Source organism: Capricornis sumatraensis, chromosome 10, assembly GCF_032405125.1.
Source record: "Capricornis sumatraensis isolate serow.1 chromosome 10, serow.2, whole genome shotgun sequence".
Classification (NCBI taxonomy): domain Eukaryota; kingdom Metazoa; phylum Chordata; class Mammalia; order Artiodactyla; family Bovidae; genus Capricornis; species Capricornis sumatraensis.
Window position 1 is genome coordinate 105,009,270 of NC_091078.1, and position 24,593 is coordinate 105,033,862.

The 24,593-nt window shown below is 49.3% G+C and overlaps 2 protein-coding genes across 2 annotated transcripts in view; one reads left to right on the forward strand and one right to left on the reverse strand.

Annotated features, from left to right (window-relative positions):
* KBTBD12 (kelch repeat and BTB domain containing 12) overlaps positions 1 to 18,849 on the reverse strand; it is a 39,829-nt gene extending 20,980 nt beyond the window's left edge. Inside the window, exons 1-3 of the mRNA XM_068983163.1 lie at positions 17,780 to 18,849; positions 13,334 to 13,604; positions 10,189 to 10,339 (exon numbers count right to left, since the gene is read on the reverse strand). Coding sequence (XP_068839264.1) covers positions 10,189 to 10,339; positions 13,334 to 13,604; positions 17,780 to 18,849 — 1,492 coding nt within the window. The remainder of the gene's footprint in view (positions 1 to 10,188; positions 10,340 to 13,333; positions 13,605 to 17,779) is intronic.
* On the forward strand, positions 6,200 to 7,019 carry LOC138087595 (PRELI domain-containing protein 1, mitochondrial-like). Its single transcript, XM_068982861.1, has 2 exons — positions 6,200 to 6,828; positions 6,862 to 7,019. Exons 1-2 carry the CDS (start codon positions 6,318 to 6,320, stop codon positions 6,975 to 6,977), a joined length of 627 nt encoding a protein of 208 aa, XP_068838962.1. The 5' UTR covers positions 6,200 to 6,317; the 3' UTR covers positions 6,978 to 7,019.
* Positions 18,850 to 24,593: the final 5,744 nt, after the last annotated feature.

A 24,593-nucleotide genomic window follows, 5' to 3' on the forward strand; every position in this document is an offset into this window, starting at 1 on the left:
TCAAAACTTTACTAAAAAGAGGGTGCAGAGGACTTCTCTGGCTTCCAGGGGTCAAGACGTCACCTTCCAATGCAGGGGGTGCAGGTTTGATGCCTGGTCGGGGAGCTAAGATCATGGCATCTGGTCCCATCACTTCATGGAAGTATAAGGGTAAAAAGTGGAAACAGTGACAGATTTTACTTTCTTGGGCTCCAAAATCACCGCAGATGGTGACTGCAGCCATGAAATTAAAAGAGGCTTGCTCCTTGGAAGGAAAGCCATGACCAACCTAGACAGCATATTAAAAAGCTGAGACATTATTCTGCTGACAAAGGTCCGTCTCGTCAAAGCTGTGGTTTTCCCAGTGGTCATGTATGGACGTGAGAGTTGGACCATAAAGAAAGCTGAGCACTGAAGAACTGATGCTTTTGAACTGTGGTGTTGGAGAAGACTCTTGAGAGTCCCTTGGACTGCAAGGAGATCCAACCAGTCCATCCTAAACCCTGAATATTCACTGGAAAGACTGAAGCTGAAGCTCTAATACTTTGGCCACCTGATGCGAAGAGCCGACTCACTGGAAAAGACCCTGATGCTGGGGAAGATTGAGGGCAGGAGGAGAGTGGGACGACAGAGGATGAGATGGCTGGATGGCATCACCAGCTCAAAGGACATGAATCTGACCAAGCTCAGGGAGATAGTGATGGACAGGGAAGCCTGGTGTGCTGCAGTCCACGGGGTCACGAGGTTGGACACAGCAACTGAGCAGTAATGGGGGCTAAGATCCGACATGCCTCGCAGCCAAAAAATCAGAACATGAAACAGAGGCAGTATTGTATCACATTCAGCAAAGAGTTTAAAAGTGGTTCACATTAAAAAAAAAACAAAAACAAAAGAGTCTTCATGTAATTTCTTTCCTACTTTATTCTTCACAAAAGTAGGATTGAAAGCCTTGAAAACAGGAATTAATAACATTTTGTCCTAGCAATAGGATCTTAACATAAAATTACTGGGCTGACAACTTTTTTAGAGGATCACAGTTACACTTTTGAATACAGTTTGCTTGCTTCTGAAATGACAGTGCACACTTTTTAGAGGATTAAGCCATATTTTGGATTAAAGTAGCTTAACTGTCTCATAATGAATTCTCACAGTACAAATGACAAAAGAGTTTTCTTAAAAAAAAAAAAAAAGCACCTTAAAATGCATGGCCTCAAGCAGCACCCTTCCAGGAGTCTCCTCTCAGAGGATTTCAAAGGGTTCTGTTAAGACACAGCACCTCTTCCCTGCTCTTTCTGAGAACGAGCTGCCCGAGGCAGCTCTCAGGAAAAAGTCAGCGTGGAAATCAGCTCATTTCAAATACCTGGAGATTTTAACAAGGGCATCATTGGCTCAGTGGTAAAGAATCTCCCCGCAATGCAGGAGATTCGGGTTTGATCCCTGGGTTGGGAAGATTCCCTGGAGGAGGAAAAGGCAACCCACTCAATATTCTTGCCTGGAGAATCCCGTGGACAGAGGAGCCAGGAGGGCTACCATCCCTGGGGTTGCGAAGAGTCGGACACGACTGAGCGTGCATGCACTTTACTCATAAGGCTCCATGGAGACTAAGTGTTCCAGAAAGTCACCCCCCAAAAGAGCCAGTTACCATGTAGGGAAGCCGCTAAAATACACGTGCAAATGCATGAACAGTGGAATCACTTTAGCAACGACCTAGACAGATGCTTTCCTGAATTTTTATTTTATTTTTAAACATTTATTTATTTATTTGGCTATGTCAGGTCTTAGTTGCAGCATACAGAATCTAGTTCCTGGAGTAGGGATAGAACCCAGACCGCCTGCACTGGAGGTGCAGAGTCTTAGCCACTGGACTAAATTCCTGTATTTGTATGTTAAGAAGGAAATGTATAGTTTTCCAGGAACAATCACCCAGTAGCTTACTAATGCACTCTTTGCTAGTCTGTCGTAACTTCTGGGGTCCTTTTCACGAAAATTCAAATTATTCACGGCGTCTGTGATGATGTGGTCTTCCAGTATAGGCATTTTCACAATAAACATTTAGTGCAGATTTTAACTTAAATCTTTACAATGCGAATCAAACCTCCAGGGGCAGCATTAGCCAGGGAGAGCACCCAGCTGTCTGATGTGCGCAGCTTTAGTTCCTACAGGAGGAGGACGTCCTGGCTAGTATTCACCCCACGCAGGGGCAGGCTGTGTGAATGGGCACCGGGCCAGTGCACGTGTCCGCGAGGGGAGGAGGGAGGAGGGCGCGTGTCCGCGAGGGGAGGAGGGAGGAGGGCGCGTGTCCGCGAGGGGAGGAGGGAGGAGGGCGCGTGTCCGCGAGGGGAGGAGGGAGGAGGGCGCGTGTCCGCAAGGGGAGGAGCGAGGAGGGCGCGTGTCCGCAGGGCGAGGAGGGAGGCGGGCGCGTGTCCGCGAGGGGAGGAGGGCCGAGGGCACGTGTCCACGGGGGAGGGCGGGAGGAGAGTAGAAAGACGGGGCCCTTTGACTCCAAAGGCCTGGGGACGGGCGGTCCCAGCACCAGGACCCCCGCTCCAGGCTGCGAGGCCAGAGCAGAGACCTGCTGGGCAGGAGCTGGAACACCGCAGGCTTCTGAAGATAGGAAAGAATCTGGGGCCGTGTTAGGACACTACAGTGTAAGGACACCGCCTGCCACTTTTCCTAAAACACGTTTTTAAATTGGTGGCTCAGAGAGGCAGGAATCCGCCTGCGATGCAGGAGACCCGGGCTCCGTCCCTGGGTTGGGAAGATGCCCTGGAGAAGGGAATGGCGACCCGCTCCAGCATTCCCGCCTGGAGAGCCCCGTGGAGAGGGGAGCCGGGCGGGCTACAGTCCACGGGGTCGCAGAGTCAGACCCGACGGAGCGACCAGCGCTGGCACACACACCTCTCTTGTTGTTTTGCTGGGTTTGTTTTGGTTGCGCTGTGAGGCTCTTGGATGTTAGTTCCCGCCGCCTGCGTGGGAAGCCAGAAGCCTTACCCGGCGGACGGCCTCGGGAGCCCTCCCTCCGCCCGTGGTGATACCATCTCTGCTGTTTATTGGCACCTGAACACACCGCCCAGTGCTCATCTCTCTTAAGCGCCTCGGTTTACGAACGAAGAAAACAGACTCGGAGAAGTGACCCACTTGCTGGAAATCATGAAGTGAAGCCGCTCAGTCGTCGACTCTGCGACCCCACGGACTGCTGCCCACCAGCCTCCTCTGTCCATGGGATTCTCCAGGCAGGGATACTGGAGTGGGTTGCCATTCCCTTCTCCAGGGGATCTTCCAGACCCAAGGATCGAACCCGGGTCTCCTGCATTGCAGGCAGACGCTTTGCTATCTGAGCCACCAGGGAAATCATAGGGTGTTCATAACTTACAGGGTAGGGTCTGTCTGCAGAAGGAACTTTGTTTCAGCCAAGAAGACTCTTGGGGAGTCTTTGTACAGATGGGATTAACTCAGAAGACTTATAAAATCATAATACGGTGAAGGTGAGGCCGTTCATCACAGAGCCCAGACTGCCCCTGCTGACTGCCTCTCTCCCTGCGGTAGTCAGATCTGAAGTTTCCCAGTCCCTGTGGCTCCAGCTGTGTAACGGTCCGCCTCATGTAACAGAGGCCAGACTGCACGCCCAGAACACGGGTGCAAAGCCAGAACAGAGGCACCAGCGGGGACGTGATGGGCGTCGGAACTTTCCTCTGCAAAGCCTGGAGCCTGTGCTAAAAGCGCCTGGCCTACCGGCCCCAGGGAGCGCACCCGTGCGGCCTGTGCGTCTGCACCACGGCCGGGACGGGCAGTGCAGGTGAGCTGTTTGCACAGTCTTGTATGGACGGGCGTGACAGCGGTGGGAAGTGAAGAGAGAGTAGCAGCACAGAAAGGGAAAGGAAGAGCCATCAAGACGCGGCAGACGCCGTCCTTCGTGCCCAGGGGCGCCTCGCACACGCAGGGAGCGTGATTTTGGGGCTCATGATGACCGATCACTTTTAAAAGTTATTTTAGTGTTGAAATGGGACAGATTTGGGTCTGAATCCGGATTTAATCACACTGTTCCGGTAATAAAAGGAAACAAAGGCCTTGCCTTCTAGGCGATTGTGGAAACAGGCTGTGCATGGAAACGGCACCTAGCATTCAGTAATTCTTCAGTAATTATTACTTTCCCTCCAAGCAATTTCTCACGAGATAGGGAAGAAAATGATAACTTAAAAAATGTTTTTTCTTATTAGAAATGTTGGCCAAAATTTGACACTCAAAGGTGCTGGCATTGGGACGTCCCTGGTGCTCCAGTGGACACACGTGTACCCGGGAGTGATTCGTGTTGATGGAGGGCAGAAACCACCACAAAGGAACCAAGATTTCTCAGAGAATCTCACCAAGTTTTGCATAAATGTTATCTGAAAAATGAAACGGAAAACTTACATAGATACCATGGAATCACACATGAAGGAAAATAAGTTTGAAAACTGAAAAACAAAGAATCCAGCGTGCACTGCAGGGGAATGCCGGTTCCATCCCTGGTCGGGGAATAGAGTCCCACCCGTCAGGGGACAGCGAAGTCCATGGGTCGTAACTGCTGAGCCCGAGGGCCGCCACTGGAGAGTCCACACACCTTGACGAGAGAGCCCAACTAAGACCCAACACAGCAAACGAGTAAAATGGTAAAGACGTTGGCATCAACTATCCGGAAAACGTAACTGTCCAGACTGCCTCAGTTTCCAACGCCAGGAACAGTTTCTGCACTACTGTGAACTCGGACTGCAAAGCTGGACTGCCCGCCCACTCAAAGGCAGTTTATACTGTAAGTAAGACGATGACGCTTTTCCAGATAAAGACCTTGTCCATGTGGTCATCTAAGTGGTGCTGGACGAGTGACAACAATGCAAAGATTCAAATGCAAACGCCCACAAAGGTGAATCAGTAGGAGACTCTGAACACAGGCTCTAGGAAGCTTTCCGCTTTCTTGGATGCACCCAAGAGTTAAGGCACAGAAAACCTCGTCCTCCTTTTTTCTACTATACCCTGGTGGCCCAGCGGCCAAGAATCTGCCTGCCAACGCAAGAGACCCGGGTTCGGTCCTTGGGTCAGGAAGATCCCCTAGAGAAGGAAATGGCAACCCGCTCCAATATTCTTGCTGGGATGATACCATGGACAGGGGAGTCTGGCGAACGACAGTCCGTGGAACTGCAAAGAGTCAGACACGACTTAGCGACTGAAGAACAGACAGCAGTTCCTTTCGTAAATGGGCTCTAACTGAAAACGAGCCTCAGAGAAAAGACCCTGGAATGGAAGATTGCTGGTTTAGACCTAACGTGGGATGAACATTTTCAGAGCTTCAGAAAGTAAACAGAACTGGACACACACCCATTACGGATCTTAAACTGAGCTTCTCCAGATGACCCCCAGAAGCATCTGGTCCATGGACAAGCCTTGAACTAAGAGTGTGTGTCCAGTTGCTAAGTCATGTCTGACTCTTTGTGACACCATGGACCGCAGCACATCCGGCTTTCCTGTCCTTCACTATCTCCTGGAGCCTATACAAACTCATGTCCATTGAGTCGGTGATGCCATCCAACCGTCTCATCCTCTGTCGTCCCCTCCTCCTCCCGCCTTCAATCTTTCCCAGCATCAGGGTCTTTTCCAATGAGTCAGCTCTTCGCATCAGGTGGCCAAAGTATTGGAGCTTCAGCATCCATCCTTCCACGGAATATTCAGGATTGACTTCCTTTAGGATTGACTGGCTGGATCTCCTTGTTGTCCAAGGGACTCTCAAGAGTCTTCTTCAGCACCACAGTTCGAAAGCATCAATTCTTCGGCGCTTAGCCTTCTTTATGGTCCAACTCTCACGTCCATATATGATTACTGGAAAAACCATAGCTTTGACTAGATGGACCTTTGTTGGCAAGGTGATATCTCTGCTTTGTTATACGCTGTCTAGGTTTGTCATAGCTTTTCTTCCAAGGAGCAAACGTCTTTTAATTTCATGGCTGCAGTCACTGTCTGCAGTGAGTTTGGAGCCCAGGAAAATAAAATCTCTCACTGCTTCTGTTTTTTCCCCTCATCTGTTTGCTATGAAGTGATGGGACTGGATGCCATGATCTCACGTTTTTTAAATGTTGAGTTTTAAGCCAGCTTTTTCACTCTCCTCTTTCACCTTCATCAAAAGGCTCTTTAGCCGATAATTCCTCATGGCGGCAGCGGCGGCGATGGCTGGTTGGGTGCGGCACTGTAGCGACTGACCTGCTGCTAGCCTGGCGGCTGAGCGTCGAGCTCCAGCCCGGCCTCCGCGTGCCCCTCGGGCTCCACACCCCTGATGCTGCTCGGGCGCTGAGCCCGCCCCGGCCGCGACGATGGTGAAGTATTTCCTGGGCCAGAGCGTGCTCTGGAGTTCCTGGGACCAAGTGTTCGCTGCCTTCTGGCAGCGGTACCCGAATCCCTGTAGCAAGCATGTCTTGACGGAAGACATAGTGCACCGAGAGGTGACCTCTGACCAGAAGCCCCTGTCCCGCCGACTCCTGACCAAGACGAACAGGATGCCCCTCTGGGCTGAGCGACTGTTTCCTGCCAATGTCGCTCACTCAGTGTACATCCTGGAGGATTCTACTGTGGACCCACAAAACCAGACCATGACCACCTTCACCTGGAACATCAACCGCGCCCGGCTGATGGTGGTGGAGGAACGATGTGTTTACCGTGTGAACTCTGATAACAGCGGCTGGACCGAAATCCGCCGGGAAGCCTGGGTCTCCTCTAGCTTATTTGGCGTCTCCAGAGCTGTCCAGGAATTTGGTCTAGCGCGGTTCAAAAGCAACGTGACCAAGACTATGAAGGGTTTTGAATACATCTTGGCCAAGCTGCAAGGTGAGGCCCCTCCCAAAACCCTTGTTGAAACAGCCAAGGAAGCCAAGGAGAAGGCCAAGGAGACGGCACTGGCAGCTACAGAGAAGGCCAAGGACCTGGCCAGCAAGGCAGCCACCAAGCAGCAGCAGCAGCAGCAGCAGTTCGTGTAGCCAGCCCAGGCCCCGAGGCAGCAGTCTAGCAGGCTACCAGCTCCAGTCCCTGTGCCTGCTCCTCCTGTACTTTATCATTAAAAGCCAGCTTCTAGCCCTCTCGACTGTCTGGGTGGTGGGCTGAGGGTAGGTGCCCTGTTTGGCATCTCCAGCTCAGCCAGCCAGTTACCCGTGTCTGAGCTGGGCCTCCTTACTCCTGCATCGGGTGGCTGAGGACAGAGGCCCAGTGACTTGCCCAGGGTCACTGTATCCAGGTGAAGTGGTCGTAAATGCTAGACTGTAAGCTCCATGAGGGCAGGGACCGTTGTTTTATCCTCTGATGTGTCCCAAGTATCTGAAACAAAATCTTGCGTGTAACAGGCACTCAATAAATACTTGATGAATTCAATCGGACGCACACACACACACAAAAGAAAAACCAAAAGGCTCTTTAGTTCCTCTTCTCTTTCTGCCATCAGAGTGGTGTCATCTGCACATCTGAGATTGTTGCTATTCCTCCCAGCTATCTTGATTCCGGCTTGTGATTCATCTGGCCTGGCATTTCTCATGATGTGCTCTGCACAGAAGTTATATAAGCAGGGTGACAATATACAGAAGACGTACTCCGTTCCCAGTTTTGAACAAGCCTGTTGTTCCATGTCTGGTTCTAACTGTCGCTTTTTTCCTAACTGTTGCATACAGGTTTCTCAGGAGGCAGGTAAAGTGGTCTGGTATTTCCATCTCTAAGAATTTTCCACAGTTCGTCGTGATCCACATGGTCAAAAGCTTTAGCATAGTCAATGAAGCAGAAGTAGATGTTTTTCTGGAGCTCTCTTGCTTTTTCTATGATCCAATGGATGTTGGCAATTTGATCTCTGGTTCCTCTGCCTTTTCAGAATCCTGTTTGTACATCTGAAAGTTCTTGCTCCACATACTGTTGAAGCCTAGCTTGAGGGATGTTGAGGATTACCTTGCTAGCATGTGAAATGAGCGCAATTGTGCGGTAGTTTGAACATTCTTTGGCATTGCTTTTCTTTGGGGTTTGGAATGAAAACTGCCCTTTTCCAGTCCGAGTTTTCCACATTTGCTGCATACTGAGTGCAGCACTTTAACAGCATCCTCTTTTAGGATCTGAAGCAGCTCAGATGGAATTCCGTCACCTCCACTAGCTTTGTTCGTAGTGATGCTTCCTAAGGCCCAGTTGATTTCACACTCCAGGACGTCTGGCCCTAGGTGAGTGACCACACCATCGTGGTTATCCGGGTCATGAAGACCCTTTTTGTACAGTTCTTCTGTGTATTCTTGGCATCTCTTCCTAATCGTGGCTGCTTCTTTAGGTCCTTGCCATTTCTGTCCTTTATCAAGCCCATCTTGTGTGAAATGTTCCCTTGGTATTTCTAATTTTCTTGAAGAGATCTCTAGTCTTTCCCATTCTATTATTTTCCTCTATTTCTTTGCATTGATCACTGAAGAAGGCTTTCTTGTCTCTCCTTGCTATTCTTTGGAACTCTGCATTCAGTTGGGTATATCTTTCCCTTTCTCCTCTGCCTTTTGCCTCTCTTCTCAGCTGTTTATAAAAACTCCTCAGATAACCATTTTGCCTTCTTGCATTTCTTTTTCTTTGGGATAGTTTTGGTCACCGCCTCCTGTACAATGTTAGCAACCTCTGTCCATGGTTCTCCAGGCACTCTATCAGGTCTAATCCCTAGAATCTATTAATCACTTTCACTGTATAATCGTAAGGGATGTGATTTAGGTCCTACTTGATTTGCCTGGTGGTTTTCCCTACTTTCTTCAATTTAAGTCTGAATTTTGCAACAAGGAGTTCATGATCTGAGCCACAGTCAGCTCCAGGTCTCGTTTTTGCTGACTGTATACAACTTCTCCATCTTTAGCTGCAAAGAATATGATCAATCTGATTTCTGTATTGACCATCTGGTCCTTTCCATACAATTTACAAAAATGACACTGTCGGTTTTAGTTCACATTTAGCCCGGTTTTGTTTTCACACTGGGGAGGGGCTGGGAATCTCATTGCGCTTCCATCGACAATCACTTCTATCCCACTTACGACTGCCTCCAACTCTTAATACAATCAGTAGATTGGCCCTGTGCTCCTCGAGTTCCATATACATCAATCCCAGGAGACTGATCCTAGCATAGATGTCATCTCTATTGGGCGATGGCTCTGCGCATGGTTATAACGAAAGCAACAAACGTCTACCCAGAGGAAAAACTTAATTATAACCTCAAGCGAGTCTCCTAACTGAGGCGGTCATACAGCATGTGGCGCAATGTTCTTGTTCTTAAAATCACACAACTATTAACGTTGCAGCATGTTAATTATTCTGCTTCATGCTGTACACGCAGCCAAGAGATAATGGCTTCCATTTAGCTTTAAAGAAAATAAAAAAAGAAGCTACTCAAAGACTTGGTTTGCTTTCAGCCCATCTTTCTTTCTTCCTTTTTTTTTTTTTTTGCCATTTCTCTGTTACCCATTATTTTTGCCAGTTGGCCAGCATTGCAGAAGGGGTTGAAATTAAGAATCGGCATCATTTTACCAGTGTGCTCAGCCTGTCTCAGCCCCTGTCTGCCCATGCTCATGGGAGGGGAAGGCAGGCTGGCAGAGGGTGACGTTAGGAGGAAGTAAGCAGCTTAGGCAAGGACTGGGAAGGACAGGGAGGCACCAAGGATGCCCTGGAGTCACTCAGACTCACCTCAGTGGGAAGGAACCAGCCTCTCACCAATCCCTACTGGCCAGCACAAGACCACACACACTTATTCCAGAGATAAGAGACAAATGCATTCAGATAAAACATCATTTGATGCCACCTTAGTGGAATTCTGGTGAGTGAGGCAAGTGAAAAGGACTGGAGTAACCTGTTTCTTTAATTAGTGCAGAGAACCATTGGGTATTAAAGCCTATGTTTTGATCCACGTAGGTGGCCAAAGGCTTACTGCCTTTTCACAGCATTTTAGCTGGTGGGTATACAATGATGTATCACTACTGATCTTGGATTCCAGATGACTGAAAAATTCGATAAAAGTAACTTTGTCTTCAACATGTCAGTGGACTTTCATGTAATCTTATCTGACTGTCCTCTAGAAAATAAAAGAACACTGGAGGCTAGTGGTGTGTGTAGTTGAACTGGGATGTGAGAAGGAAGAATATTTCATTTTCATGGAGGCAAACGGTTGAGAAAAATAAAAGGAGCCATTTAGCTTCTCCTTACCCAAAACATAAATCTCACTGTTGACCACAGCTGTGCTGAACCGGTACTTGGAGTACTTCATGGGTGCCCGCTCCATCCACTGGTCTTGGCTGGGGTCGTATCTCAACAGCTTGTTGCTCAATCGATCAGGTTCTTCGTCAGGAAGATCCATCTATATGAAATATGACAGCCAATATAATAACAGCCCATTTAGAGATCGTTGTGAGCACATGAGTGCAATTAATCAAAGCAGACAGCCAAGATAAATAGAGGTTAATGCAGTGACTTATATTCACAGACACACCAAATCCCAAGGCTTGGGATTATAAGGACACTGTCAATAGTGGAGGGATCTATATTCTGTGCTAATGCGGCTAAGGTGTTGGTTTTAGCAAAGAACCTGCGATTTTAGCAGGGAGACAATACCACGTTTTTTGTTTTTTGTTTTTTTTTTTTAATGAAGCATTGCAAAGCCTTAAAAATCAAGCCAAGGTTTATTGAACACTATTTAAAGTGCAGTTTCATTTTACCAAGCTTCATAGTGGTTGGTTAAATAATACTTGTGGAAACTAACTTTAATAATCTATAAAGCGTTTTTCTTTACAACATTTTTATAATCGAAATAGAGCAAAGCTAAAAACCAACTGAGTGTTTTAGGAATGAGAGTCTTTTAATACCATAGTATAGGAGTGGTTTGAATTTAATTTTAAAGACACATGGATTGATAGAAAGTATTTGCAGTTATTTGTATGTATTTATTTCACATTTGCTGTTCAGTCGCTGAGTCGTGTCCAGTTCTTTGCGACCCCATGGGCTACCGTAGCCCACCAGGCTCCTCTGCCCGTGCGATTCTCCAGGCAAGAATACTGCAGTGGGTTGCCATTCCTTCCTCCAGGGGATCTTCCTGGATCAGGGATCAGCATTGGCAGGTGGATTCTTTACCACTGAGCCACCAGGGAAGCCCATTTATTATATAGATAAAATAAATGTATATAAATATATATAAGAAATGTATATAAATATATGTAATAAATATATATAAGAAATGTATATAAATATATATAAGAAATATATATATATAATAAATGTATATAAATATATAAATGTATATAGATATAATAAAAATATATAAGAAATGACTATATAAGAAATGTATATAAATATATATAAGAAATGTATATAGATAATAAATGCATATCCATATATCATGAGCAGAAACATTACAAGCTAAATACACATAGATGTGTGTGGCTTTCCCTGCTCCTAAGTTTCCAGCAACAACAGTAACAAACTTCAGGTAAAGCAATATTTTCTGTCTGCAACGTGTTAGGAACTTCTAAGACGTCAAGCTAAAGATGACTCGGTATCTTTCGCTTTTGTTTTCGGGCCAGTGTGCAACACAGAAACAATTTCCTTGCTTATGAAGGTCATGTGATGAGTTTCGGCTCAGGGTTATAATCACTACTGCAATCACACTCCCAGGCTACCCTGCAACGTAATGCACTGTATTCTGCACAGATTAGCAAAGGCTTTCATTACCCAGGAAATAGTCACATGTTCAAAGACATTATAAATTAGGAAATACTGACTTTATTGTTTTAATTTTCCTTATAATTTAAGTATTTAATCTCTACTTTACTGCTGAAAAAATCAAAGGAAAGCTTTTCTTTGGAGCATATTCATGCAAAATTAACTACGTCGTGAATAGCTCTGAAAAAGCTTAATTACAAAAACTCTGTCAGGTTTCAGCTACTAGCTGTGATTAAATCTAAGTTAATTTTCAATGCATAGCATGAGTTTAAACATGTATTAAATGTGAAGTTTAAAATTTTAAAAACAAGTGTGATACCTCCTAAAAGGCAAAATGGAAGCTCATGAAATGACTGCAAAAAGATGTATCAGACAGCTGATGTTTCAGGAAGCAAATCTGGAGAACGGAGAACTCAGACGGGCAAAAATAGGCAAAAATAAAACTAGTATGCGGCGTGGGACGCTCCCGTCCTCTGGCCACTCAATGCAGAGCCGACTCATTGGGAAAGACCCTGATGCTGGGAAAGACTGAGGGCAGGAGGAGAAGAAGGAGGCGGAGGGTGAGACGGTTGGACGGCATCACCGACTCGATGGACACGAGTTTGAGCAAGCTCTGGGAGACGGTGTAGGACAGGGAAGCCTGGCGTGCTGCAGTCCTTGAGGTCACAAAGACTCAGACCCGACTCAGCAGCTGAACAACGACAACAATGCCGTGGGGACGGACAGTGAGCAGTGAGACTGATCTTTCCACAAACACTGGGCGGCCGGGGCAGAAGGCAGCTGCGTGAGACTCCTGTGACAGCCCCAGGCGCTGGCAGGGCCTGCAAAGCGCAGAGAAGCGGCCCCTGTGGCCCCGGCCCGCGGGCTCCTCCGTCCTGCAGCCCTGCCGCCGAGCTTCAGCCTGGCCTCCGTCTCTCCCTGTGACGCCCAGCAGAGACAGAGGGAGCACCCTCTTGTGAAAATGGCTGTGAAATCACAGATAAGCACTTCAACTTCCTGCTTAGAGTGAGAAGCTTTATATGAAAAAGACCAGAGAGTTACACGCAGACAGAACCGGGCTGGGGGTCCCACTTCTCTGCCTCCAGCTGAGATGTTTCCTACACATAAGCCCTCAGCACAGGCCTCCTTCATCGTCCGCAAGAATGGGTGGGTTTTGAGGGACCCAGCACAATACTGAGTGAAGTCAGGTCTAGAATAACGCACTTTAAAAGCCATTCCCCTAAAAAAATAAAATAAAATTCATTCCCCTAAACTGCTTTATCAGGCTTCCCAAGCGGCTCAGTGGCGAAGAACCCGCCTGCTAATGCAGGAGATGAGATCTGAATCCTGATCCAGGAAGACCCCCTGGAGGAGGGAATGGCAGCCCACTCCAGCGTTCTCGCCTGGGAAACCCCGTGGACAGAGGAGCCTGGTGGGCTGCGGTCCACGGCGTCACAAAGCATCGGACACGACTTGGTGATTAAACAGCAGAGCTGCTCTCACACTTTAAAATCTTGTGTTTAATATTCTATAAAATAAAAAGCATGCTACCAAAACAGGAGCCACCCTCTTTTAGTATTCAACAACTGCACGATTTTCAGCAGAGTGGCCAGGCTCGGCGCAGCCGTGCCACGTAGCACACAGGAGCTCTCTTAACCTGAGGGGTCCAGCCTCCAATCACGTAGAGTTTATTGTCCACTGCGGCAACCGCATGGCACGCCAGCTGCAGAGGAAGCGGAGACACCCTTTTCCAGGTGTCCCGTTCCACAGAGTACTTGTCAACACAGTTTGTGATAAGATACTGGTTTTTAACTTTCATCTGTCCTCCTATCACATAGAGGTCGTTACGGATGGCGCCCAGAGCGTAGAGCTCTCGAAATTCTGCCGTGCATAACTTCTCCCAAAACTGGTTTCCTCTATCGTGGTACCTGTGAATTAACAGAGAGAACCAGGATTAGATTCAACGTGAAAACAAGCTGCCAAAGAAACACAAGTTTCTTTTCCAAAAACAACATGATTTGGTTCTTCTAACTGGAGAGGAAAAAACATCAATATAAGACAGTGACACGTGGTGGCGTTCGATCGCTAAGTCGTGCCTGGAAAACCCCAGGAAAAATATGGCAAATAAGAAAAAGAAACGTTCTGTTCGGAAACAGGTGAAAAAATTATGTGTGTTCTATACAGAGTACAGCTTCTATGCATAGGTCACTTATTGTGCATCAAACACCTGACAGTTAAACCTACTACAGGCATCTTCCCCCAGCTGTTCTAGACTGACCCTTACATTCTTCCCCAGGATGGCGTTTTCCTTCAGGTTGGACAGGGAAGTTGGAAGACTGTTCTTTTCAACCCAAAGATTGCTCTTTTCCTTCAGGTTTGTCTGGCTGGTCATAAACTGAAGGCCAGCACTTATCAACCCTCAGGACAGCCGTCTTCTCAGTGATTCTAGGCAGGAAACCAGAGTTCCTAGCAGCACAGGCAGCATTTTCACCGCTGCTTTGAACTGTAGGGGGTTTTAGAGAAGGGAGGGTCGCGCGTCTGCAGGCGGGGGCTCCTGGAACCGACGGTGAGCCTGTCAATAGGATGGAAAATGGGTTTGGGGGTCTGGGGGACCTCCCTGGTGGCCCAGTGGTTAGGGTTTCACCTTCCAACGCAGGGAGTGGGGGTTCCACCCCTGGTGGGGGAGCTAAGACCCCACACACATTACCCCAAAAGAGAAAACAGAAACGACGTTGTCCCAAACTCAATAAAGACCTTAAGAACAGTCCACGTTAAGAAAAAAATCTTCAAAAGCTGAGTTTTTGTTTTTCTGAGACATGGTTTAAGAGGCCAAGAACAAAAATATATCCCCTGAAGGTTGGGAATACGTGTTTGCCGGGCAGCTTGGTAATTGATTTAGCATTTTGTACGAAGGATGAGGAGCTAAAACACCCAGATGAAGCTGCGGAAGCTCACTGTCTCGGATGCATCACAAAGAAGGCAACGACCGTGGGGAAGCACGCGGCGTCCTTTCAGAGGCCGTCGGTCGAAAGACGACTGTCCTCAGCTGCTTGTCTACCGAAGCGTGAGGGACGAAGGGGATGGGGAGGCGTGCTTTTACAACAGAAAGAACCGACTGCAATGCACAGTCCCCTCCCTCCGTTAAGTCGAGAAGAAGGGCATCTGCGTGGCGACCCGTGACCTACAGGGTGCAGGCAAGCTGGAGAGCGTCTGGGGAAAGGGCAGCTGCCGACGCGGGCAGGGCCGCAGAAACGCAGGCAGAGGCGCTCGCGCCCACCACAGGCCTCTGCCGGGTCCGCTCGGCTTCTGCCCTCTGTTGTGGCTGTCTTTGCAAGAGATGTTCCCTTGGAGAGGTGGGAACACCAGACCACCTGACCTGCCTCCTGAGAAGCCTGTATGCAGGTCAGGAAGCAGCAGTTAGAACTGGACATGGAACAACAGACTGGTTCCAAATCGGGAAAGGAGTACGTCAAGGCTGTATATTGTCACCCTGCTTATTTAACTTCTATGCAGAGTACATCATGAGAAACGCTGGGCTGGAAGAAGCACAAGCTGGAATCAAGATTGCCGGGAGAAATATCAATCACTTCAGATATGCAGCTGACACCACCCTTATGGCAGAAAGTGAAGAGGAATTAAACAGCCTCTTGATGAAAGTGAAAGAGGAGAGTGAAAAAGCTGGCTCAAAGCTCAACATTCAGAAAACGAAGATCATGGCATCTGGTCCCATCACTTCATGGCAAATAGATGGGGAAACAATGGAAACAGTGAGAGAGTTTATTTTCTTGGCCTCAAAATCACTGTGAACAGTGACTGCAGCCATGAAATTAAAAGACATTTGCTCCTTAGAAGAAAAGCTATGACAAACCTAGACAGTATATTAAAAAGCAGATACAGTTACTTTGCCAACAAAGATCCATATAGTCAAAGCTATGGTTTTTCCAGTAGTCATGTATGGATGTGAGAGTTGGACCATAAAGAAGGCTGAGCACTGAAGAACTGATGCTTTTGAACTGTGGTGTTGGAGAAGACTCTTGAGAGTCCCTTGGACTGCAAGGTGATCCAACCAGTCCATTCTAAAGGAGATCAGTCCTGAATATTCACTGGAAGGACTGATGCTGAAGCTCCAGTACTTTGGCCACCTGATGCAAAGAACTGACCCACTGGAAAAGACCCTGATGCTGGGAGAGACTGAAGGCAAAGGAGAAGGGGATGGTGCAGGGTGAGATGGTTGGATGGCATCACCGACTCAATGGACTGGACTGTGAGCAAGCTCCGGGAGTTGGCAATGGACAGGGAGGCCTGGCGTGCTGCAGTCCATGGGGTTGCAGGTTTGGACACCACTGATCGACTAAACAGAAACGACAAATCGCAAGCCTGGCACTGAGGGGCCCTCAGGAAGTACTGTGAGACCTTAACTATGTGCACAGCAGAGGAACCTCATTCGAGCCCCAAGCAGCGCTTCTCACAACGGCAAAGGGCCGTCCAGTCAGAGCCACGGCTTCTCCAGTAGGCAGGCGCGGGTGTAAGAGTCGGACCATAAAGAGAGCTCAGCACCGAAGAATCAGTGCTCTCGAACTGTGGTGTTAGAGAAGACTCGGGAGTCCCTGGACTGCAAGGGGATCCGCCCAGTCAATCCTAAAAGAAATCAATCCTGAATATGCAGCTGAAGGACTGATGCTGAACTGAAGCTCAAATCCTTTGGCCACCTGATGAAGAGCTGACTCATCAGAAAAGACCCTGTCGCTGCGAAAGACTGAAGGCTTTTCCCCCTGAGGCTCCAAGGGGAAAAGCAACAGGAAGCGAGCGTCAGGGGCCCAGAGACTCCCCCCAGGAGACCCAGGCCCCCTTCCCCCGGGGACCTGGGGTCCGAACCCACACCCGCTCTGTCGCTGTGGGCAGAAACCAGAGGGGCAGGCACTGCCCGGGGTTTCCATGCCCGCCCCCGCTGCTGGGCAGAAGCGACGTGCCTTCAGCGTGTGCAGGTGAGGGGCGCCCGCTGGAGCCTGAAGCGGTCCTGCGATGCGAGGAGGTGACAGCTAGAGAGAGACAGCTAGAGAGAGACCTCTCCTTCTCTCTCTGTCCCCACTTTGCTGTCAAGAAGGACTTCCCGAGCGAGAAGTCTGAGAAAGTCTGGCTCAAGGGCCCCGAGAGGGGCTGGTGTATAAGCAGGGCTTCAGGGCCTACCTGCACAGTTCTTATTCACCCAGGTCCGTCTCAGGGCTGAGTTCCTGCTGTCTCCACGTACAAGACCTGGGCAGACGCGACTGCTAAGCAGACACTCCTCTCCTACAGCTCTAGGTCGAAGCGTTCTTTGGCTGCCAACGTTCTACACTATGAGAGGTTTAGGACGCGGGTGTTAGTCGCTCAGTCGTGTCCGACTCTTTCCGACCCCATGAACTGTAGCCCCTCAGGCTCCTCTGCCCGTGGGATTCTCCAGGCAAGAATACTGGAGTGGGTTGCCATTTCCTTCTCCAAGAGGCTTAGGAGAGACCCACTCATTAAGGGCACAGAATGAAAACTGGCAGGATGCATAGCACATTTTGGTCAAGAAATCACTTCTTACTCTGAACTGTGAACTAGAGAGTGTCAGCAAACAGGAGTCACTGTCAGTAAACTTTTCTTCAAAAGCAAAGCGATTACAGCACATGGATAAATAGTGGAAACTGGAGGAAACCAGACAGAAACTGTAACATATACACACTTAACTCACGCAGCTTCATCTATACCTTCTTAACAATGAAAGTGAAGTGAAAGTCGCTCAGTCGTGTCCGACTCTTGGCGACCCCATGGACCATACAGTCCCTGGGATTCTCCAGGCCAGAATACTGGAGTGGGGAGCCTTTCCCTTCTCCAGGGGATCTTCCCAAGCTGGGGATTGAACCCAGGTCTCCCGCATCACAGGCAGATTCTCAACAACGAAAGGGAGAGGAAAAATAAAGTGGATGCTTCCATCATGAGTTTTACCTCGATGTCAGATGCACGATCGCGGGGTAGTTCAGAACACATGTGGCTTAAGACATGCTCTCAGCAGTGCCTTCTGCTGCCAGGGTCAAAGCCAGATAGCGGAAGCACACTTCCAAGCACATCGCTGGGTACACACCTGTAGATTTCCACGTTCTTGCCCCTCTGTCTGGAGAGTTTAGAGGCGCTGGCTTCCCCAGCCACGACGATGGTGTTGTCTTCCATGACGACGCCAGTACACACGGTGCCCAAACCCTCCCCGTACTTGGGAGAGGAGATGAAGTAGGTCTTCCGCGATGCAGGGTCATAGCAAAAGCTGGCGTCCCCGTAGTTCCTGTGTCTCGACCTGACCCCGGAAGCATTGGTGCCGACGCACAGCAGGAGGCTGGTGGTCTCCATGCCGTAACGAAGGTTCAGGGCATGCGGCTGGGGCGTCTTGATGGCTTTGAACGCGTTCTGAATGAGGTCGATGCAGTTCGCGTCGCACAGGAGCACCGTGTTCCTCCTCAGGGCTTGTCTCAGGAAGGCAGGGCTGACCAGCTGCAACCTCACCTGCTTCAGAAGCTCCACGAGGTGCTCCGTGCGGCGGTCCGGGCGATGATTGACCCACCTCAGGACGAGGTCCAGAATGCTCTCCTCTCGGGACACGTTCAGGTCGTCCGACTGAATCAGCGTCAGGAGCTGGTGCACCTCCACTTCTAGGATCTCTTCGTGTAAGCTCACCTCGGCAAAGTGCTGGTACAAATATTTCCTCGATCGATCGGCTAAGTCTTCAGCTCCAATCTGCTTTGCAAAATAATAGATGCCGACACAGTTGGAGGCATCCATGTGGGCCATCATGTGCTTCTGACACGCCTGGAAGACGCCCTCCATCTGCATGAAGTAGGCCGCCACGGCCACCGTCTGCACGTTGGCGTTGCTGACCTCCAGGGCCGCGTGGTACATGTAACGCAGTATCACCGCCACGCTTTCCGCCGTGATGTCGTGAAGCACCACCTCTCTCTGGGTGCACTCGAGCAGCCCGCAGGTAAACATGGCTTTGAAATACGGACTAAAGGCAGCCAGGACCAGTCTGTGGCAGGGGAACGCCTCCCCTTCCGCGATGATCACAACGTCAATCATCTCCCCTAACTCTTTCATGCTGCTAATTCTGTTCAGCAAGTTCAAGCTGTGCTGGTATCTCTCTTTCCCCTCGGACTTGCACTCCATGGCGCCCTCTCTGGTGCCCAAGAAGGTCTTCTTTAAATGTAGCTTGATTCTCGAGGGCCTGTTTTCATGTCTGATTACTCACCAAGCAACAGAGATGTCACGAAGCACTCCTGAGGGGAAGGAAAGAGGCAGGTTTCTTCTAAGAAAACGATTCTCTGAAATTTAAACATGCAGCATTACTTCTGAGAGGTATTTTTAAGTAAACATGCATTCCAAACAGAGACTTTTTATATTAAGACCACCACTAGGGGCCTCCCTGGTGGCTGAGCAGTGAAGAACCCAGCTGCCAAGCGGGAGGCTCGGGTTCAGTCCCTGGGTCAGGAAGATCCCCTGGAAAAGGAAATGGCAACCCGCTCCAGTATTCTTGCCCAGGAAATCCCACAGACAGAGGAGCCTGGCGGGCTACAGTCCACAGGGTCGCAAAGAGTCAGACACAACCTAGTGAGTAAACAGCAACAAGAGACACTGGTTGTAAAAAAAAAAAGAAGAAAAAACCCAATAAATTATTAACCACAAACAATATTTCTCTAACTAACGGCAGAGATTTCTCTAGGAGGGCTGGGAAGACCTTCCTGCCAAGGTGAATGGAGAGAGAACAGACGGACACCTTTAAAAACACTAATCTTACTTGTTTGCCTGTGGCGCCGGCTCTCAGATGCTGGGTGGCTCTCTCGGCTGCGGGGCGCAGGCTGCCCAGGGCAGGGGTCTCCCGCGCTACACAGGCTCTAGGCCGTGCGGGCTTCGTCCCCCACCCACCCCCCGAGGCGTGTGGAATCTTCCCAGACCAGGGATCGAGCCTGTGTCGCCCGCATTGGCAGGCAGGCTCTCAACCACTGGACCAGCAGGGAGTCGAGACGGGCACCTTCTGTGTGTCCACTTCTTGTTACCAAATTCAGCTGACCCTCAGGTGGCGGACCGGGGCCATCAGGAGACAGTCTCTCTGTGGAGATGCAACCCCACCACCCCCAAGGTTACACGCGCCATCCCCCAGAACGCACCCAGATGCGATCACGGCTGGTCTGCAAAATCACAAGGGGCCATGCAGGCTGGCTGGAAAAGCAGTCCACTAAAATTCTGCTCAGACTTTGCCGTGGAGTAAATACTTCAAAACAGGGCTTGGGAAAGCAAAGCACAGCCAAGCGTCTGTCTGTCGATGTGGGAACTCAGAGCACTTGAAACTTACAACCAAATCGTCCTAAAGTCACGAAGCCCACAGGAGTCCCCCACCTTCCTCCGACCCTCCCTTGGCTCTTCCCTACCTCCCAGAGGCAGACGCATCGGCGGAGTTACTTCCTGCCTGAAAAGGCACACGTCTAACTAAAAATTCCTTTCAGCTTGTCTCAGCTTCCCCTTTCCCAGGGGAACGGAAGCTAATTAGCCACTTTGCTCTAAAGAACGACATTCCCAGAGTCGGAAGCCCTGGATGGGAGGAGTGGATCTCAAGCCCTGTCACCTCGTCCAGGTGTAACGTGGCCGAAGTCATACACAGCAAGAATCACCATCGATGGCAGAAACGTCAGCAGACGAGCTGAGAAACAAGCGGTGGCGATAACTTCAGCACCGTGAAAGCAGAGTCCGTCAGCTGTGAAGGTTATCAGTTCAGTTCAGTTCAGTCGCTCAGGCGTGTCCGACTCTTTGCGACCCCATGAAGCGCAGCATGCCAGGCCTCCCTGTCCATCACCAACTCCCGGAGTTCACTCAAACTCACGTCCATCGAGTCAGTGATGCCATCCAGCCATCTCATCCTAGATCGTCCCCTTCTCCTCCTGCCCCCAATCCCTCCCAGCATCAGAGTCTTTTCCAATGAGTCAACTCTTCGCATGAGGTGGCCAAAGTACTGGAGTTTCAGCTCTAGCATCATTCCTTCCAAAGAAGTCCCAGGGCTGATCTTCAGAATGGACTGGTTGGATCTCCTTGCAATCCAAGGGACTCTCAAGAGTCTTTTCCAACACCACAGTTCAAAAGCATCAGTTCTTTGGTGCTCAGCTTTCTTCACAGTCCAACTCTCACATCCATACATGACCACTGGAAAAACCATAGCCTTGACTACACAGACCTTTGTTGGCAAAATAATGTCTCTGCTTTTGAATATGCTATCTAGGTTGGTCATAACTTTTCTTCCAAGGAGTAAGCGTCTTTTAATTTCATGGCTGCAGTCACCATCTGCAGTGATTTTGGAGCCCCCCAAAATAAAGTCTGATACTGTTTCCACTGTTTCCCCATCTATTTCCCATGAAGTGAATGGACCAGATGCCATGATCTTTGTTTTCTGAATGTTGAGCTTTAAGCCAACTTTTTCGCTCTCCTCTTTCACTTTCATCAAGAGGCTTTTTAGTTCCTCTTCACTTTCTGCCATAAGGGTGGTGTCATCTGCATATCTGAGGTGACTGATATTTCTCCCGGCAATCTTGATTCCAGTCTGTGCTTCTTTCAGTCCAGCGTTTCTCATGATGTACTCTGCATAGCAGTTAAATAAGCAGGGTGACAATATACAGCCTTGACGTACTCCTTTTCCAATTTGGAACCAGTGTGTTCCATGTCCAGTTCTAACTGTTGCTTCCTGACCGGCATGTAGGTTTCTCAAGAGGCAGGTCAGGTGGTCTGGTATTCCCATCTCTTTCAGAATTTTCCACAGTTTATTGTGATCCACACAGTCAAAGGCTTTGGCATAGTCAATAAAGCAGAAATAAGATGTTTTTCTGGAACTCTCTCACTTTTTCGATGATCCAGCGGATGTTGGCAATTTGATCTCTGGTTTCTATGCCTGTTCTGAAACCAGCTTGAACATCTGGAAGTTCACGGTTCACATATGGCTGAAGTCTGGCTTGGAGAATTTTGAGCATTACTTTACTAGCATGTGAGATGAGTGCAATTGTGCAGTAGTTTGAGCATTCTTTGGCATTGCCTTTCTTTGGGATTGGAATGAAAACTGACCTTTTCCAGTCCTGTGGCCACTGCTGAGTTTTCCCAATTTGCTGGCATATTGAGTGCAGCACTTTCACAGCATCATCTTTCAGGATTTGAAAGAGCTCCACTGGAATGCCATCACCTCCACTAGCTTTGTTCGTAGTGATGCTTCCTAAGGCCCACTTGACTTCACATTCCAGGATGTCTGGCTCTAGATGAGTGATCACACCATTGTGATTATCTGGGTCGTGAAGATCTTTTTTGTAGAGTTCTTCTGTGTATTCTTGCCACTTCTTCTTAATATCTTCTGCTTCTGTTAGGTCCCTACCATTTCTGTCCTTTATCGAGCCCATCTTTGCATGAAATGTTCCCTTGGTATCTCTAATTTTCTTGAAGAGATCTCTAGTCTTTCCCATTCTGTTGTTTTCCTCTATTTTTTTGCATTGATCACTGAGGAAGGCTTTCTTATCTCTTCTTGCTATTCTTTGGAATTCTGCATTCGGATGCTTATATCTTTCCTTTTCTCCTTTGCTTTTCGCTTATAACCTTGTAAAGGTTATAAGCTTTCTAAATTTCTGTAATCCGGTAAAGTGTTAGAAATCTCATCTGTCTCAATGAGACATGGCACGTTTTCAATGTTGAATTAAAGTTCATTTCAGGAAACAAGTGTTAAGCATGAAAGGGATGTTTAATGATATGATAGCAACTGTAAGAGCTAAAATAATGACTGCTCAAGGGTGTGGAATCATAGTGACTAGCCAGTCCCAGAAGCCTACACTTGAGATGAGAATGCAGCCCTCCTCGACGGACTTTCCTGCAGTAAACGGCTCAGCTGGCTTCCGTAATGGCTCGGTGGTAAAGAGCCTCCCTGCCAACGCACGAGACCCAGGTTCGATCCCTAGGTCTGGAAGATCCCCTGGAGGAGAAAATGGCAACCCACTCCAGTCTTCTTGCCTGGGAAATCCCATGGACGGAGGAGCCTGGTGGGCTACAGCCCATGGGTGTCGCAGAGTCAGCTATGACTTAGCGGCTAAGCAGCAATAGGAGTGGGACAGTGGCTCAGCTGCTCTCCAGTAAGAAGGTGAAGCTCACGTGTGAGAGTTTTCCGGCTGAAGGTGAACCTTTGCTTTTCGCTTTGTTGTAGATTTTCACAAAGAGAACCCAACTATGGGTAATTAGGCAGTCATCATCTTTCTGAGCCCTCCTGCAACACATTACGAGTGGCCCGAAGCATATAATGTAGCCTTCTTTATGCAGAAACACACCAGTCAGCTTCACAGACGACAGCTGTTGCCTCAACCTAGAAAGTGTGAAACCGCTCTTATAAGGAAATAAATGCTTGAAGATTTCCATTCCGTTTGCTGATATATAAGACTTTCAGAGGGCACCCACCCCCACAGTGCTAGAAGGCCGCGAGCAAGCTTCCCGGTGGCGTTGCAGGATCTGACACGATCCAGGCAGTTCAGCCTTGCTAACTCCTGAAGCTCGTCTGGATGGCGCTGGAGGGAAACGAGGCACTGGGGACCCAAGCGTTTTGTCTGCAGCCTAGGACTTCGTGTCTTTCAGGCAGGAACCAAGCCACCGTAGTTGAACCTTTTGGCTTAGGACTAGTTTCATAAAAACAGAAGTGGCATTCGTTTCAAAGAGGTTAAAAACGGAATCCTTGGTCCCTGATGGACGGGTTTTCTGTTTTTAAACCTCCATCTTGTTTATTTATGCATTTGGCTGCGCCGCTGCGGAACGTGGGTGCTTTGATCTCTGGGTGGCATGCAAGCCCTTGGTTGCGACGTGTGGGATCCAGTTCGCTGCCTAGGGGTGAAACCGGGGCCACCGCCGGACCACCAGGGAAGGCCCGGGGCCAGTTTTCTTGGTAAACACGTCACAGGTAACGTCTTACACGCAGCTCTGCACGCACGGTGCCAGCGTTCCCTCAGCACCCAGCCTCCCTCCCTTGGGGCAGGGTGGGTGGGACTGCCCCCCACACCCCTCGCCCTGAGGCTGCTTCAGGGGCCGGTGGGAGCCTGATTCTGGCCCGACTGCAGTGATGCTCAGCCTCTGGTGCAGTGGTCGGGGGCAGCTGTGCGCTACACAGATCGGGGTCTGACCCTCCGCACCGTGTGCCCACAGCCGGCGCGAGGACGGAGCCAGGACAGGAAAGGCGGCGGCGCTTCAGACATGCCTCATGTCCATACGTTTCAGTTCAGAGGGAGATGCCAGTCCCTTCGATGTCTGAGCAAGCTTGCGCTGGTGGGTGCTGTTGCTGGCACGCAGGAGGCCTCACTGGCACGAGCGGCATGTGTGTGAGCGCGGGGCAGTGCAGCACGCGCTGCGATGCATATCGTAGTTTCTCTCGGTGTATGCTTACGGTCTCTGTTACTGCACTGTGGAGCAAAAGAACTGCGGGAATTTCCAGCGTTGCTCACTTCTCCTTGATGGAAGGCGGGAAGCACGGAGTCAACTCTTCTGAATTTACCTCTTCACGTTCAGTGACCAGAGCATCTTAGAACCAGAGGGACTGAGTCCTGAACCCAGACTCCAGAGCCTGCCCTCTTAATCAGCCCGTAACGCAAGCACCCGACTACAGCTGGAGAGGAAGCCTCAGGCTCCGTGGGATTTCTGTCTGAGTTCAGAGCTGCCACTGCAATGCAGGGCTTCAGTTCAGTCCAGTTCAGTCGCTCAGTCGTGTCCGACCCTTTGTGACCCCATGAACCACAGCACGCCAGGCCTCCCTGTCCAACTCCCGGAGTTTACCCAAACCCATGTCCATCGAGTCGGTGATGCCATCCAGCCATCTCACCCTCTGTCGTCCCCTACTCCTCCTGCCCTCAATCTTTCCC